Consider the following 18500-nt stretch of genomic DNA (forward strand, 5'->3'; position numbering starts at 1 on the left):
CAATTTTATTCATAGTATCAAATCATAACAATAGTTATCTCGAGACACTTTACAGATAGAGTAGGTCTAGACCACACTCTATAATTAAATAATAATACAAATAATGATTTATGTTTCTTTTGAACTCATTTCCCATTGGGAAAATCTGAAACAAGGTGAGGAAAATGGAGCATGGGGAGAATATAGAATTAAATGTGTGAAGAAAATGAGTGTAAAAATAAAATGAGCCTGGGAAAGATTAAAAAAATACAAAAAACAAGACTAAAATCAATCAAGCTTCAATTTTTTTTATTAACTGATTAGTAAAGAAAAAAGATAAACATAAAGATGTATCTTTTTTTTTTATCATCTAACTAACAAGAGAATTTACTTATCTTATACATTTCTTTTGATATTGTGTTAGTTTCAGGGCTCCACAGTAGTTAACAGTATACAGAATGGAACACTGTAATGTGCATTATTATCACACTGTTGATTTAAAAGATAAGTACTTTTTTTTTTTTTTTTTAAGAAAATCCCAAAACCGTGTGCAGAAAACAGATATGGTTAAAGACCATAATGGTGTTACATTCAGATAGAAACCAAAGCTACGTTTTTAAATGGTCAGTTTTTATTGATCACATTCCAGTTAACAACGACAGACATAAAGAAACATAACTGTGACAAACTATACATTCTCTTCCTCCTCCAGTTCTTTACATCCTCCCTTCCACTTAAGTCAGACACTCCTCTCTTTTGGCTCTCTCTTCCTTTCTCCGGCTCTTCATACAGTACTCGTCAATTATTGTCCTTCCTTCACGCTCCTCTTGTTCAGAGCTCCTCGGAGTGGAAAGCTGAAGTTCAGAAAAGAGAACGACGTGTGCATCAGGCCCTGTTACTGCAGGTATGAATATTAAACCCCAAACCTGTAGGAAGCAATAACTATTAAGTTGCCCGCGTAACATAATTATCTTTTCTTCTGTCTTTCTGCTGTTGTTTTGACCTTGTACCTCTGTAAGTTTAAAATAACTGTGACTAACATATCTTTCTGCTACTCAATCTGAATAAGAGCTATTAGGTGTTGTTGAAGTATTGTGAACTACATTAGCGCTCCAGTTCAAGTTTTCACTACAGTTAATTAGCAGTATTTTTAATGGGCCGTTGGTTCTGATAATTGAATGAAGAAGATGAGACTGGAAGTTTATTTTTATGCCTAATATATTTCCACAATTAAGCGGGTTAAAAGGGCGTCACATTCATTATAACTGTTAGTCAGTGAGTGATTACGTTCTGACAGCTCCATCATCTAACTGCACGGCCTGGATTATAATGATGGGCATATCATTTGCTTTTCAATACATTTCCATGCTGATTAACAGTCCTAATTCAGAATATTAAAATGTTTTATGTATTATTTGTCTCAAATAAGATGTCAGGGAGATAAGCATCTTATTCACAATGAATCGTCTTTGTCATGAAATGGTTAATTAGTATGAGGGGATGTTTTCTTACATGTGATGGTTTCAGTTAGCTGGTGAATACCTTCCTCCTCCTCATCAGGAGCTACCAAACTGGCTGCAAAAGTCCATATCATCTCCAACCAATCGGTGCTCTCCTGAGCCGTGACATCAACTGGGACTCCAGCAGGGCTTGATTTTATTGGACGAAAAACACCTAAAATGAATAAAGAAATAGAACAATAGATCAGAAAACAAAAAACTAATATATTGTAAAGCGGAGTATAGTGGGATATAATGAAATATTTAGATAGAAGATATTTTAACGAGTAAAATTGAACTCGAGAAAGTAAACGTGAACTCTCTGCTTGCCTTTAACCTTCAAACCTCTCTTAGCGATGGCAGACGGAGGAGGGAGACCTGAGGGGGAGAGACACAAAACGTTTTCAGAGACATCATGATGATGGGACAAAGAAAAAGATGCAAAGAGGGAAAAGTCACACAGGCGAGAGAATCCATAAAGATAGATACAGTCACACAGAAGAACAAGCTTCATATTTTCAATCATTCGCAGCCACCTACAGCTTTAGATGTGTTTTGCTGCTATTATAACAAACATGATAAAAAAAAGGAATAAATAAACATCACACACAACACACACTCCAACTTACAGAACTTACTGTATCTCTCGATGAGGCGGAGGACATGCTGGATGAGAACACGGCAAGAAACGGCAACAACTCAACCAAGTTTTCAGCAGCATTTATATATAACTTCAGTAGTCTGAAATTGCGACCTCAAACACGTGCCCAAAAAAACACACTATTTCTAATAACTCACACCCTCTGTAAAGGTTTATAAGTTGGAAATAATACCTTTATTAATCATTAATTAAAAATGCAAATGCTTTATAAATCAGTTATAAGACAATATTAAGAATGGATTTGGGGTTGCCAGGTTTGTGTTCTTCCTCCCCCAACAGCTATATGAATTATTACAATTTAAAAGTGCAGACTTAATGGCTAATCATACAAATGTATTCATTAACTTAATAACTTTAATAATTACAAATGCTTTGTTGTTGAAACCTGTAATACTAATTGATGACTTAGAACACCATTAACAACTACAGACTCAATGCTGTCTTCAAAAGTTAACCTTAACAATTAAATAATAACTTAGACTCAATGCTGTCTTCAAAAGTTAACCTTAACAATTAAATAATAACTTGACAATGAATGTCTAACCAGGCATGGAGATTTTTAAAACAAACCCAAACATTCTTCCTTTTTAATGGCTTATGACTGATCTTTACAGCATTAATAAATGCTTTATTAATTAGTAATACAGCTGTCAACTACAACTTGTGAATCCTTCATAAAGGGAAACAGTGGGTAAGGTCAGGGTTCAACGGTTAAAGGTGCCGTAGGTAGGATTGCAAAGATCCAGGACTTAGCCAAAAAATTCGAACATCAACAACTTCTCAGTACTTCCCCCCTGTCCGCTAAAGCCCAAAACGGTCTCCTAAGCCCCTCCCCCCACAAGGGAGAATGAATGCGTGTGCATGAGCAGTGATTGACACGCAGGTAGACACCCCCCCTGGCCCTAATTGCTGCATCTGAACAGGGAGCGGTGGATTTTTGCAAATTGCACTACAGGCTGTAGGTGGTGCCAGAGGAGCTGGATTTTTTTTTAATGACCTATTTCATGTAGTTCTACTGGAACATAGGATCAGTTTCAGCAAATATGACAGAAAGTTAGTTTTATAAGTCTTACCTACTGCATCTTTAAGGAGGCATTTCAGAACCGAGCTACACAATTATATCTAAAACTATTATGATTATTTAATTTTTCTACATGGACACTTCTTTGCTATTCACAACGGCTTTGTCCCAGCGGCTGCTCTCATTAATCTATCTTTTTTATATTCCCTCTCCCAGGTGGAAGACGCTTTGCGCCTGTTTGTTGCCCAATGTGGAGGAGTCGTATAAATGATCCTCATAAACAGCTGATTAATGCACTGACATTTCTTTTGATTGGCACTCCAGACCGAGACACCAGGAATAGAAGGCCAGCTTTCCCCCCCCCGCTAACTCTCTGTTGTCCTTTCATTGCCGTTACTTATTCATTCAGTCTCTCTTCCGCTTTACCTTTCTACCTTCTGTCCTCTTTTGTTTATCCCTCTTATTCATGTATCTTCTTCTCTCTTCTTTCTAAAAAAATCTATTTTCTGTCTCAGTCTTATTCCATGATCTCATCCTGTGTCTCTTTTTCGTCTGCCTACTTCTCTCTACCTTTTATTTTTGTGCAGTTTAGCAGCCACATCAAAATGATAAAACACAAAGAAAAGAGATTAAATATACAAATTGTGTCGCAGAGATTAAAAAAAAAAACCAGGGGGCTTCTGAAAAACCTCTCAGAAGAAAAGAGCATAAAGTAGCTGGAAGAGATGCATCTGAGCTGGATAAGAAAAGCTAAATGATGCAGAGTTTTGTTTGATTGTTTTGGAGTAAATAAACACTGGATGGTTGTAACATTTCCATCTGTCTCAATCTAAGTAGGTTCCCATTTTAGAATAATCACATACATTATGTAAGAAGTTGCCTCATGCCTCTCTGTCAGATAAAGAAGGAACAGGAGTTTGATGAGATGACTGATTAAACTGATTTAATTGGCCTAGTGTGTGTGTCTCTCTCTCACCATTTCTATTCTTTTCTGATGCTATGTTGTCTATTCTTTTTCTCTCTCCACACACACACACACACACACACACACAAACAAACACACAAGCTCTTTCACAACAGGGAGAATTGCACTTCTTTATTGTCCAAGAATGTCTCCTTGCTGTTTCATTTACACACACTGGCCTTTATTGAAATGTCATGATGGGAGTAAAGCCTTGTGATTAAAAATGCAGCCCAGCATTTTGTCATTGTCAACTTGCACATTTGCTTCAGAAAATGGAAGATAACTACAACGTATAGGGGACGCGTTGCTTTTTGTGGGCTTTTACTCCTCAGCTCAGCACTATCCTTAGGGAGATCCCCTGGGAGAAACGTTTCTTACTCTTACTGTTGATATCTCTGCATGAAATAAATAAAATGTCATTGAGTGACTCAATCCCAACAGGCCGACAGATTTATGTCGTCATTAGACACAATAGTCGTAACCCACTACCTATGTCTATTTCAAGCCTGTGTATCACACAGCTTCTTAGTCATGTAGCAGGTAGAGGAAACACAGATGTAGCCTACATGCAATTTCCCGCTAGTAACGCAGACACACATTTTGAGTTGTCATGCACCTAAAGACAGGGATGGAGAATACACAGACTGCTAACAAATTAAAGGAAAACCCGAATAAATGAGTGAAACGGAACAGTCACACAGATGCCAATTTACCCAATTGTGAACCTATGGGAGATTTTTGAGGAATATAATGTCAGACAGCGCACTCTTTTTTCCTTTAATATGCCATCCATCTGTAGCTGATAGGCTTATAAACAGTTTGCATTTTAACAGCAGGCAAGATCAAACATGTCAGTAACTAAGTTAACAAAAGTTTTACATCAGGTAACAATGCTCAAGGGTAAATCATCCCTGAACACAAGTTGACAGCTGGTGGAAAACGTGCTGATGATACGTTTCAACCAATAGAGATCACCAGGCTATATGTGCTGCTTTAGTGTTGATTTACCCTTTAAAATGTTACAAACAGAGGCTCGTGTTTGACATACTGGACACATACTAGACAACGATCATGTATAACTTCATCATCCCTGGTCTGGGGCAAGCAACGCTCTAGTACAAGCAAGCAGTGCAGTCAAACTGTTAGTGGTTTTGCTGTTGTTGTTTTTACCAGAAGATAAACACACGGGGTCGTCACAGTATGATGTGTATTCTTTGGATGGGATGGCAGGTGATGGACAGCATGAGGATGGAGAAGAGGTGAAGGGTGGGGTTGAAGGAAGGAGGAGAGTCAGGAGAGGAGTTAAAGATGGGTGTGTTGGATGTGTGAGGCAGGACTATCCTTACACTGTAGGATAGTCCAAACAGCCTACATGTTGATGTGTAGTAGTGGTGGGGGTGATAAGGAGCAGTAGAATTGATAGAGAGGTCATTATCACAGTAAATTAACCACACACTGGAATTCACAAAAAAATTTAAGGGATTGATTTCCTGTTGTGTGGTTGGAAGATCGGAGGCAGTTTGACCTTTGTGTGTTCGGTCTGTTAAGATCACTACAATGTTAATGCTTTACCATTATGCTTATGCGACTATAAGCCAATGCTCTATTTTACAAATCCATTTTTCTAAAACATTTTCCTATCATTTCCAACAAATAGAGCAATGGAATTTGTTACTAAATATAGAGAAAGTAGGGATGTCCCTGAAGAAAAGCTTAATTTATATAACAATTCGTTCATTATTGAAAACCTTATTTCCCTGTACTGTAAATGTTCAATGCTTGCATGAAGACACATTTTCTATCTGACACGTCGGAAAATAATTGTGTCTATAGCGATTGAACACTGTCTATATTCTTCTAGAATTAGTGCCGAATAGTCTACATCAACGACATTTTATGTACGGTTATTGTTCCGGTGCCGCCGGAAGTTCCTCCCAGGGGTGTCACACACTGGGGGTGGAAATGGGTGCCCAGGGCCCTCATGTGAGGAGAGAACCTTTCTACAGGGCCCAGAATTGTGTGCTACGCCCCAAGTTTTGCCAGATGTCCCTCATTTTAGGTCCCTCACCTTCCGCTTTCTTTATTTTGAAATTCTAAACTCCGGTTGATTTGGGAAACATCCTCTGAGCTAGAACTGACAATCAACTTTTGCTTTAGGTGTAAAGTCGCCTAAATAAAAAAAAATAGTTAGGGGTTTCATTTCTTTGGCTAGTTAGCGTCCCAGATTTTGGGCTGCTGAACAAAATGCATGCTGAAGAGTGCAGCACGTTTGTTCTCTCTTGATTTCTCCTGTTGTGCTGCAATCAGACGTTTCTCTTTATCTCAAGATATAAATTAATGGGTGAGCAGAGCCTTGTAAGCCTGATCACAATGCCAGTGAGTAGGCAGTCTTAAGCAGAATGGAAAATGTTTGAAGGAGATCTTGACTGCTGCATTTACTTTAATTAATCAGTAACATAGTTGCGTTCTCAGGGAAATGTATCTTCTGATATCTCATGACAATGAAGGAATTAAGTGTGATCACAGAAAATGAAACTTGATCACTCAAGACAATTAACTTATGGGCTGGAGATAAGATAGGAAATATATGACGAAACAAAGCTGCTCTCATTTTTGTAGTGCAGCAGGCAACGTATGTCATTTTAAAGTAGTACATGTCAACCAGAGAAATCATAACTTTAAATTAGATAACTAAATTTTTCTTTTTTTTTTTAAATGATGACTGATAACTCCCTGTGACTGTGTTATTAGTATGCATGTTAACAACAGGAAGTGCCCTTTCAATCCATTCTACCGGTGATGACATTGAAAATGGGAGTGAGTGGATAGACCTCGGTATGTACACAGCTGTATTTCTACACTTGTACATAAACTATCAACTGGTAGGCTAATTTTAGAGTCTAGGTGAAGATGTGAGTGTGATAACTCTTAAAACAGTGTGTCATTTTTAATTAATCCGTCTGTCAAGTGAAGGAAAACACACAACACACCACTTTAAATACAACCAGCATCACCATGTTATTATTATGTTATGTGCTGAAAGGAAAAATAAGCCGTGTGTTTCCCCTAACTTGACACACGGACGTTGAAAATGACGACCTTCATTAGAGCACGTCCACTTTTGAAGTCTGCTTCAAAAATGCCTGAAAGGTTGTTGAAAAATGCTCAGATGCAATTTGGATGTTTAATATATGATATGTGAAGAATGGGTATAAATGAGTTGAAGGAAAGTGTCATTAGGCATAATAAAACATAACAAGCATATTACAATCACATTATGATGGAATAATAATCATCTTGGAATGGTAAAATTGATAGCAAACCTTCACTTGAAATGCAAAGAATCTATAAAAAGATTAAAAAGACAATAAAAACTGAAATAATCAACAATGAGTCGTTACCTGTCAGAGTTTTATAGTCGAGCAAATCAAAAAGAACAATGGCGACTCCCGACCATGTGATGACCAGAGCCACAACCAGCAGCCAGGCCATCGGTGAACTAAAGGTCAAAATGACATCATCCAAAAATGTCTTCTGATTGGTCCGAGCTGGAGGGACCGCCTCCCTGCCGTTGGCTTGACTGTTCATTGGTGAAGAGAGCTGAGGACAGGAAGAGGGGTCGGGGCAGAGAGAGAGAAGGAGAGGGAGAGAGAGAGAGAGAGAGAGAGAGAAGGGAGGGAAGTTTGAAACAGCAGGACTCAACAACGAAAAAGAAAGGAAGATAATGAAGAGAGCAAGGAAGAGGGCCATAAAGAAAAGTGGGTTACACTTTACTTGAAGGTATCTACATAAGAGTGACATGACACTGTCATGAACGTGTCACAAACATTATAAACAAGTCGTAAACGTTTATGACATAACACTTATGTCATTAATTTCCCATGGCATGAAAATTTCACTTTCTGAGGTTTTTTTAACATTAATATGAGTTCCCCAGCCTGCCTGTGGTCCCCCAGTGGCTAGAAATGGCGATAGGTGTAAATAATAATAATAATAATTTATACTGTTTATTGATCCCCAGTGGGGAAATTACAATTTACACTCTGTTAGAAATCACTACACACAGGCCTGAAATACACACAGACATGCTCAGGACCTATTCATGCACAAATGTAGAGATGTCAGAGTGAGTCAGAGTGAGTGGGCTGCCAGTGCTGGACCAGCGCCCTGAGCGGTTGGGGGTACGGTGCCTTGCTCAAGAGCACCTGGCAGTGCCGAGCTCTGGGTATCCTGCTCTGCCTCTGAGAAAATTACGAGGTTACAAGGTTACCTCCCCTTTCTCTGCTTTGCCCGCCCAGAGAATTTGGCCCACCCATGAGAGAGAGGCATCATGGCTTTCAAAGGAGCAAAGTGGTAGTTGATCAAGGCAACACTACTTTAACATATTATCACCTTTAAACTTGATATGGCGAACTTAGACATCTAGCACATGCAGAGCAACCAATCAGCATTCATTTTTTTGCTGAAAACAGCTGCCTGCTGCGGTGGGAGCTAACCAAAACAGTTAAGTTACCAACCTGAAAACCAAAGTAATGATTGGAGCAACACTAAAAAAGCTACGTAGAGCTTGGTCGGTGGATCATTTTCTGTTTGTTTGTCACTATGACTGTTCTCTGAGTTCTGCAATGTCTCTAAGTTTTCCAAGTTCTCTAAAAAATTGCCAATCTCACTATTAAAATTGTCTTTAGCATTAAAACAAACCTGAAAAATTCTAAATAAATGAGAGAAATTGTGGGGTTGGAAGGTCTACTTTGCCATGAGGTCTTTGGTATGAAAACACAAGGTTACAGCCAATGGTGGTATTGATACTAATGTCCTGATATTGATATCTTCCCACCAGATTCACCACTAAACCCAATTTGTGTAACTGTAATCTGTGCTTAATGTGAGTAGCATCTACAGTATGTACAACATGCCTGTCTGTTGCACTCATCTTAGCATGTCTTTTTGATTAATGCCCACAGCAACAGCTGTGCTCAGTGAATAATTCAAGTATGTTTTTCTTTATGTGAGGATGAGGATGAGAGATATGAAGAGAAAGAGACAGAGAGAGATACCCGAGGTGATGAGGAGATTAATTTCCATCTCACTTTGAAAAATCTGCTCTACAAGACAAATTACTTCTCCAAAGAAAGTTTTCATCATTGTATGGCGGCGGGGCCGTGCGCCATAACATGATTATGTGCCTGCGTTAGGTTGTTTGTGTTCATTATACGGCGTGCTGCGACAAACGCCTGAGATGATTTATTTTTCCTTCTGTTTCTCTGCCTGCCTCACACACAGCGTATCTGCAACTACAAAGTGATAGCTACACTGTTGTGGAGATTGGAATTCAAATAGGGACTGATATATATGCCCCTCTCCATATTATTAATGAGGCCCTGAAGGATGCAGATCCACGTGAGTCCTGTGTGCTCCGTGCTGGTCCAGCTGAGGCATTTAACAGCAGTCATTATGACAATCTCGTTGACACAATTAGGTGGCGGTTGGGCCTCTAATGGTTCTCATCTTCACTGTCAATTAATAGCCGAGTGTAGACTGGTAACAATGTACCCCTCGTTCTTCATTATACTTATACAGACTTACTCTCAATGCTTCGATGAGTAAATTGCCCACATTATAGCCTATTATGTAGCCTGTGCACTCAAACCCAGGCGGTGTGCTCAACTGCACAAGACTATTAAACCGTGAATGCAGCAAGTATAAGAGCTAGATGCAAAAAGCAAGAGTACTTTGGCTTGGCTGGAATAACCCGTTAGAGGGCCCAATGGCAAAGCGTCGATGTTGGACCCCTATTAACCCTTGTATTGTCCTTGGGTCAAATTTGACCCGTTTTCAAAGTTTTTTAATACAGAAATATGGGTTTCCTTTGAACCAAATTGCCCCAAAATAACATGGATGGTTCTATAAGTTCTTCAGGTAAAATCAATGATTACCTTCATAAGATGTTGGGTCTTCTATTAAATTTTGTAGCGTTTAAAAAAAAAAAATGTTTTAATGGTTTCAAAAAAATATCCTGGCTAATATTTGACATATACCAGTCAGTGATTAGCCACTGAACATCTTCTGATTTTAACTATTAGTCCAAAAAATGTATAATTTCTGCTTTTTTAACAAAAAAATTTGATATAATTTCATATAAATGAGGTTTGTTGACCATAAATTTAAGTGTTAAGTTTTAAGTGTAAAACTTGTGGTAAGAAGTTAGTGTTAGTGTTGCATTTAAGTGACAAAAAGGTTTAAAAAAGGTCTCAAAAGCATCTGGAAAGAAACGACAAAAAAACGTAAAAAAACTGTTAATTTTCAATTTTGGAGGGTTAACAAGGGTTAAACCCTCCATCAACCCACAACCAGCCCTCTATGCATGTATACCTCCAAGTTCCCATCAATGACGGAGCATGGATGAGACTAAACATGGCAGCTAAATTATATGCCCTGAGACTAGTACTGTACTCCAGAATAGTCGACTATTCAAATATTCGACTATCAAAACTACTATTCGACACACGCGCATTACTGTCGCATGATGGTTCATCTGTGGTTTTAATTTGGTGCAGTAATGATGTACAGGCAATGTCTCAGATATGCATGTAATTACATCAGATATGCAGCAGTGGACGGTGTGGGTAAACAAGTCATAGTTGTTCTGTGTGACTGAAGACACTGCAGTGCAAGGTGGTAAAGCAGCGGTAAAGCAGCGGACATTTTCTAGAATGCTAATCAGGAGTGCAAATTGGGGTTAGCTGTAGCGACAGTGAGTAACTGTCAGTGTATCAGTCTGTGTATCAGGGACACACAGACGTTGGATTATTTCTCTTTTTGCACTTTCATTATGGCATTTCATTGTGGTGAATAGTCTAATTTTTCTAATTTAGTTTGCACTGTTTATAGCCTATTTTCTTATAAGATGTGTTCTTATGACAGCTTGTTCCATTGTGTGTCAGCCACTATTGATGTTTTTCAATAAACAAATAACATTCATAAACTTCATGAAATCTGTGGACATTCATGTTTTTGGCAAGATTGCTGTTCGTCGACTTTTGGGGAGTAGTGGATGACTACTAAACTACACTATTCATTAATGGCCTAATGAGCACAATATAAATTAAAATAATAAAGTCTTACAACAAGATTTTGAAATAGGGCCCCTTGACAAGACAGGACCACAAGATTAGTTAATAAATTATATATTTTTGGCATCACTCTGCCTTCTTCAGAGCACAAGTAATATTAAGTGATATAGCTGATATTCAGTAATGGATGCCTCTAAACTTTTCTCTGCTCATTTTTGACAAGACGTCACTGTTACAATACTTTCATAAAGTTGGGGACTTAGGGAGAGAGAGAGAGAGAGAGAGAGAGAAAGAGAGAGAGAGAAAGAATGGAAAATTAATGCAGCGAGGTTTGAAATATGTAAATATTTAGTCCTCTAGTGTCCCACAATGCAATGCAAAGAGGAAACTCACGTGAAAAAAAGTGCCTCTTATTTGTAGAGTTTGCTTAATTGGCAGAAGCCTTCCAGTTTGATTGACATCCCATGGCACATGTATTGCATCACTTTCTGTTAGTTTTTGATTTCTTGTATACGAACTGCAAAAAATCTATCCATCGACTGTACAATGTGATCCAGGATGGTTGTATATTGTATATGTTGTATATTGAGAACAATTGATGTGTTTTGATTCAGCAGGTTGTCTCAGGCTGACCTTTCTATTGCTGCATTCAGATAAACTACAAAATCAATTTAACATAATTCTGCCCACGCACACTCGAATGTGCATTCGAGTCAAGAAAGCTAACCATTGATCTGGTGAACAACAGCAGGCGTGTGTCATTTCAGAAGTAGAGCTGAGTGAGTGAGTGAGCGTGTGTGTGTGTGTGTGTGTGTGTGTGTGTGTGTGTGTGTGTGTGCTGAGCATTGATCTAGTGAAGGCCTGGCAACGGCTGGTCAGGCCGACACATTGATCCACAGCAGGTAAAACAGTCACGATGTTCCAATGACAGAAGGTCGGAGCACAGTCTGAATGTCATACAGCAGAGCGAAGAGGAAAAAGCTGCTATCATCCACTTCGCCACGATTCTCCAAAGCATCTAATTACAGTATAGTTCTCTTCCATAGCCCATGTTTTATAGTAACTGTCGTAGCTTGAGTCACAGTCTGCAAACATTTCCCCCTCGCAGTACGTATTTATTTGTCCTGATGACCCAAACCACCTGTTGTTAAGTGCTGAGCTGATCTTCACACACACACACACACACACACACACACACACACACACACACCACAAGGACACCAACTGCTGCTGCTGCCTCCTCCACACCAAAGGAATGAACAGAATTAGAACGATGTGGGCGCAGGCTACTATCTGGTGTTTGAGGGCAAATGAAAGGCGACAAAGGCAGTGTGGAGAGTGTGAGTCATTCAACACATCCTTATACCTAAACCACATCATAGGTTGATTTCTAAAGACTCCCAAAAACGCCACATATGACCGTTCTATTTACTGCCGCACATCTTTTTTCTTCTTCTTTCGTTTCCTGTTACGACCCTTTAGATTTATCTTGAGACCCTGTTGAGGGCCCCGACCCCTAGGTTGGGAACCACTGTGAACTACAAACTGTATATACTGTAGAGTAATGAAAGGAGCTCCACCTCGACCAACTACAACAGTGAAATACTTTTGATACATTAAAGGTCCCATGGCATGAAAATCTCACTTTATGAGGTTTTTTAACATTAATATGAATTCGCCCAGCCTGCCTATGGTCCCCCAGTGGCTAGAAATTGGTGATAGGTGTGAACCGAGCCCTGGGTATCCTGCTCTGCCTTTGAGAAAATGAAAGCTCAGATGGGCCGATCTGGAATCTTTAGAAAGTTACCTCTCCTTTCTCTGCTTTGCCCGCCCAGAGAATTTGGCCCACCCATGAGAGAGAGACATCATGGCTTTCAAACGAGCAAAGTGGCAGTTGGTCAAGGCCACACCCCCACTCTCCACCTTACCCCCCCCTCTCCTCCTCAGTAGTTACAGACACAGAAATGGCACATCCAAAGGAAAGCTCATTGTGGGACTGGCTCTAGTAGCTGTAATTCTGCCCCAAGGCTGAATTTCAGGAAAGAGACTTCAGATACAGTATTAGGGGACCACTAAGGTCTATATAAAAACATCCAAAGAGCACCATGTCATGGGACCTTTAAGTACATTTTGCTTACAGTACCTATATACTTCTCCCGAAGTAGGATTCTGAATGCAAGATTTTTTACTTTTTTTTTTATTTTTGCATTGTTTTATTGATACTTTTTCTTGATGATAAAAATACTTCTTCATTACTTGAGAGTACAATATCAGCTGGGCATTAAATTAAAATCAATGAAGCAGGTTTTTTGTTACAGAATAAGCGGATAAAAGAATTCTTAGCTTATGGGCACAGATAATGAAAGCAGGGAATTACATACCAACCATGTCTCTTCCTTATATTTGAAAAATTACATATGGCACTGTCAGAAGAATAAAAAAGAGAGAAAATAGGTAATCGATCATCAAAAGATCACATCAAAGCAAGTTTTTTTTTCAAATGCAATTGTTCCCAACCTGGGGGATCCCAAGACACACCTGAGAGATCCCAGGATGATACAAGGGAAAAGAAAGAAAAAATATAACATTTCTTTCTCATGAAATACTGAATACTTTCAATTCTTCAAGCCTCTAAAAACTTGAAACAATTAGGCTAGTGTTTGATTGGACGGCTCATAAATCATGCCCACGTGCCCTAATCTGTGTTAAGGAAGCACAAGTACTGTACAGGTCAGGTTGGAAGCCATCGGTTTAACAGGTGCGTACGAGAATGAAGAGTGAGTCTATGAGCAAAAATGTTCAACTGATCATTTAAAAATGTTTTATCTCATGTGCACACTTGATATGCTTGTAGTCATAACAATAAGCAAATATATATCTGCTTGTTGTTAAATGTTAAATGTTGTTTAACATGGTTTTCCCACATAAAAGTTTTTAAAAACTCTGAAAAGGGGCTGGAAGCACTATTACTACTTATAATAGAAACACTGGAGAGATTCAGCCATACCTGTTAGAGTCTCACGGCAGGTTCAGACAGGAGGCGGAAGCACTGAGAAGCTTTCTGGATCTACTGTATGTTAACCATGTTAACCAATTAGGCCATTCATCGCGATCTGCAGCGATAGTTTCAGCATCCTGTCTGAACCCGCTGAAACAGCTACACTGACACTGTGTTGCCAGTTTATTTATTCTAAAAAAAAAAAAAAATCACAACTTAAGGATACATTAATGAGACTTAAAAGGGAACTATGCAGATTTTTTTAGGTTAATTTACCTTAACTGAACAACTTCGGGGTCATTGGAATGGTTATATGACTTTTTTTTGCGTTGAATGGTGGTCATCTCGCTCCCCCCTAGCGCCTGTGAGCGGAAAAACCACCCTTGCAACTTTCGGCCGGCGAGCCGCCAGCCTCGGCGTCAGGAAGTATCGCGTGATATCAGGTCTTGCGATGTAACGAATTGCTTCACGACACTGCACACATACACCCATTCAGGAACAACAAGGTAGCGATGGAGTTTTTCACACTATTGTCATGGCTGAGCCGGCAAAAATGAAGCAGAAAGCTAGGACAGCATTGTCGGAGGAACAGAGAAAGAGGAAACGGCAGACTGACCGTGCGAGGAGTCAGACACAAGTAAACATAGGAGCTGCCAAATATCTATTCCGAAGCTGTAGGGGGAGCTCTATAGAGAAACTAGCGCGCAAAAAGCGAAAGAAATGCGAAAGAAATGGCCAAAACTGCATAGCGCCCCTTTAAGTAATGTGTACAGCACACCCAAGGGAGAAAAGACATTGTAGCTAACATGTAGATTATAACACAAATGTTCATTAGTTTTGATTTATTTGACCATATCATTAAAAGTCCTTAAACACCATTAAAGTTGCTGTTTTCCACCTTATAAAGTTTGGCAGTATATCCTTAGCAGCTAACCTTTAGTAGATATTTTAGATGGGAATAAGAAGGAATAACTACGTAGACCTCCAGCATGCAGTATCAGATCATTATTAGAAAGTTCAGCCAGAGCGACATGGATTTTTACAGTACCTTGGGCTTTGAGTTTGCTGGATGTTTAGTGATAACCTTCAGTCCTTCAAAGACTCTGGAAATGCACCGTTACCATAGAAACACGCATGTAACTCCTTCGTTAAATCCTCTTTGGCCCCAGTTGATTGTGAGAAAAAGGCGATTGAGGGAAAACGCTCAAACCCGGCAGCAGAAAGCATACAGCGATTGTAGTTAAGCTGGATCACAGCAGGTCTAAAAATACACTAAAACCTTCCCCACAGGAGAAAATGGAAGGAAAGCCAGAAAACAGCTCTTTGGTTTGTTTATTGTTCTTGTTAATTTCAAAGTTCTTCTTGAAGGAATCAGTTTGTGTCCAAGAGTCAAAGTTTCTGATCAGTTTCTAGCTGGTTAACTGCTAGACAGTAAAAAGAAAAGAGAGAGACAGAGAAGGGGTTGACATACTGAGAGTCACCCTGCCCCCTCTGAAAATCCAAAATAGAGAGATAGTGGAAGTGAAAAGAGGGGGGAAGACAGTGGAGCGGAAGAAAACAGGGGGTATAGGAGCAAAAGATCAAGGAAAAGGAGTAAGAGAAAAGAATAAAGTGAAGAGGAAAGGGTCTAAAAGTCTCCTGTGCCGTGTGTATGTGTGTCTCGGAAACACAGAGTTTATTAATCATGTGTTTAATGATGGAGGCAGCCAGAGGCAGCTAACAGCTGATGTTACATCAGTGTTCCTCCTCTGAGAGGCCCATTATTCCCTTCCTGACCTCACCTATACCGGACCTGTCCACTGCAAAGATATCAAGTCAATTCCCTTACACCTGTAAAGTGACTGAAGAAGTGCTATCATTGATTTAGTTTCACTGATTATATGCTTTAGTATGATGGTGGGTCCTCTAACAACAACAACAACAGCACCAGCTACACGACGGGAGACCAAACTTATTCACTTTGTGCCTTCGACAACAACTTTAAAAATGAAGTACTCAGAACATTAGACTTTTGAATCTCCCAACCATCCTTCCAACTATTCTTACACTTTCTCCAGGGGAAACATATTTCCTCCTAATATTTACACCTTGTCAAACAGAGTTTGACAAAGAGTCACTTTTGTCAAAGTGAAGAGTAAATAAAGCAATAAATATCTAGCCGAGGCCCATGCAAGTTCTTAAGTCCTGTCAAAACCTGTTTTTGATGCCCAGTTTAAACGAGGGTTTTGTGTGCAGTGGGAAGAAGTAACCTGACCCCCAGTCTTGCCCTGGGAGCCTGCGCTGCAGAGGCTATAATTAGAGATACAGATAGCAGCTGGTGTTAACATTAGACTGGACTGCTTTATATGTAGGGCGCACAGAGGGGGCTGAGGGCTGGAGGACATAACGCAACACAAATTAACACACACACCCACACACACACACACACACACACACACACACACACACATACGTAGATGCAACACATAAAATTCAGGTCCTAATTTCTGTAAGACCATACACAATGAAAAGTTAGGGACTGTAGGAAAATTACTGGGTTGGGGAGGGGGCTGAACTTTACATTTCACTTTTTTTTTTAAACCAAGACCCAACCAAGCATTATTACTGTAATATTTTCTTTGGATCCTCTCCAGAAAAGTTTTGACTACCTCGCCTTTAGCCAAATATATCTGTCACATGTGTGTCCCACATTTCTGTCTCCTTTCTATTCTTGGCATAGCCACCCAATAAATGTTTACTGTTAGACACATTTAGATTTTTAGTTATTTATCTGTCATTTCATTTTTTTTGTCAGATAGATACACACACACACACACACACACACACACACACATACACACACGAAATGTGTATACCCAAGAGATATGTTCTAATGAAGCAAACCATCCAAAGTAACTGATGAAACTAACAGCAATCAACAAGAACACTCATGTCTCTGTGTGTGTGTGTCTGTCTGTGTGTGTGTGTGTGTGTGTGTGTGTGTGTGTGTGTGTGTGTGTGTGTGTGTGTGTGTGTGTGTGTGTGTGTGTGTGTGTGTGTAAAAAGAATGTTTTTTTAAAAGTAAACGACAGCAGTCTTCCCCATAACGACAGATTGGGTTGTCTATTCTCCAATAGTATATAACACTTTGCTAGTTGAGAGGTGATATTAACCAAACTATAAAGACATCACCAAAATGTGATATTGTAGTATGTACAAGTACAAGTACTGTATGTATAAGTAAAGTAGAAGAACCTTGAATTTGTACTTAAAGACAGTACTTGTAAATGTACTTAGTTACATTCCACTATTGTTTACAGCTTACTCTATGATCTACAAGAGAAGACCAAAACAATCTCATTACTGTAAGTGAGACTTGTTCCTGTAGACCATTATATTATTATTATCACATATCGTTGAACAATCGTCACCAGGTAATTAATCGTATGCCATATTTATTCTTTGCTGTAAAAAATAGACATCTATAGTGCCTCTTCTGTCTTCATGCATTTAGGTCTTAGAAAAGCACAGGTGTAACTAATGATATTAACAATGGCTCTGCTCCATTTAAAGGCTCTGCTCAGGTGTTTTCACTTATTCTGGTTTATTAGAGCTCCACTCAGCTTGAAGTTGGAATGGTATAATTTCACTTGCACTTCAATTGCTTTCAACTATTACATGTCAACTGACATGATGCATTGTGATCTCATGGTAACCTAACAGCAGTTGCGGAAGAATTATTCATATCCTTTACTTAAGTAAAAGTACAAATACCACACTGTAAAAATACTCTGTTACAAGTAAAAGTACTCAATGCAGAAAAACCCTCACATTTTAGAAACTGGAAACGATCAAAACAGTTCTGTCAATCAACTAAATGTTTAATCATCTAATCATTTCAGCTGGACTTGTAGGCCGTTATATTGTCGAAATCTAAATTTTTAAGTAACTAGTAACTAAAGCTGTCAGATGAATGTAGTGGAGTAAAATGTACAATATTTCTCTCTGAAATGTAGTGGAGTAGAAGTAGAAAGTGGCATGAAAAGAAAAGACTCTTATACTAATTACTGTACTTATGTGCCTTAAATTTGTACTTAAGTACAGTACTTGAGTAAATGTACGCATTGTTACATCCCACCACTTCCTAACAGGTAAGCTGTTGCACAGAGACTCCAAGTTCATACAGTGAAATCATCAGAATGCATCCAGCTCTGTCCAAGCTAAACATGTTTAACATCAGCAAAAGTCCAAATCTTGTTTCTTCTGGATAATCACTTTTTTAGGGTGTGTCAAGTAGATTATTACAGGCAGTTTTCAGTTTTGCTG

The 18500-nt window shown here is 39.0% G+C and overlaps 1 protein-coding gene across 1 annotated transcript; it reads right to left on the bottom strand.

Annotated features, from left to right (window-relative positions):
• Positions 1 to 588: 588 nt before the first annotated feature.
• Positions 589 to 15700, bottom strand: LOC114573744 (triadin). The gene is made up of 6 exons (XM_028606064.1): positions 15244 to 15700; positions 7526 to 7724; positions 5295 to 5336; positions 1809 to 1856; positions 1492 to 1653; positions 589 to 833 (listed from the first exon to the last, which is right to left on the bottom strand). Exons 2-6 carry the CDS (start codon positions 7710 to 7712, stop codon positions 811 to 813), a joined length of 462 nt encoding a protein of 153 aa, XP_028461865.1. The 5' UTR covers positions 7713 to 7724; positions 15244 to 15700; the 3' UTR covers positions 589 to 810.
• Between the last annotated feature and the right edge of the window lie 2800 nt (positions 15701 to 18500).

This window comes from Perca flavescens, chromosome 18 (genome assembly GCF_004354835.1).
Source record: "Perca flavescens isolate YP-PL-M2 chromosome 18, PFLA_1.0, whole genome shotgun sequence".
In the NCBI taxonomy this organism is placed as follows: Eukaryota; Metazoa; Chordata; class Actinopteri; order Perciformes; family Percidae; genus Perca; species Perca flavescens.

What these genes read in the sequence shown, in the direction of transcription:
- LOC114573744 (XM_028606064.1), bottom strand. Translation starts at nt 7,712, where the DNA reads ATGAACAGTCAAGCCAACGGCAGGGAGGCGGTCCCTCCAGCTCGGACC. An exon ending in CCCCGTGTGTTTATCTTCTG is followed by an intron (nt 1,857 to 5,294) that starts GTAAAAACAACA and finishes TCTCCCCCTCAG; the next exon opens with GTCTCCCTCCTCCGTCTGCC. An exon ending in GCTAACTGAAACCATCACAT is followed by an intron (nt 834 to 1,491) that starts GTAAGAAAACAT and finishes TCTGAACTTCAG; the next exon opens with CTTTCCACTCCGAGGAGCTC.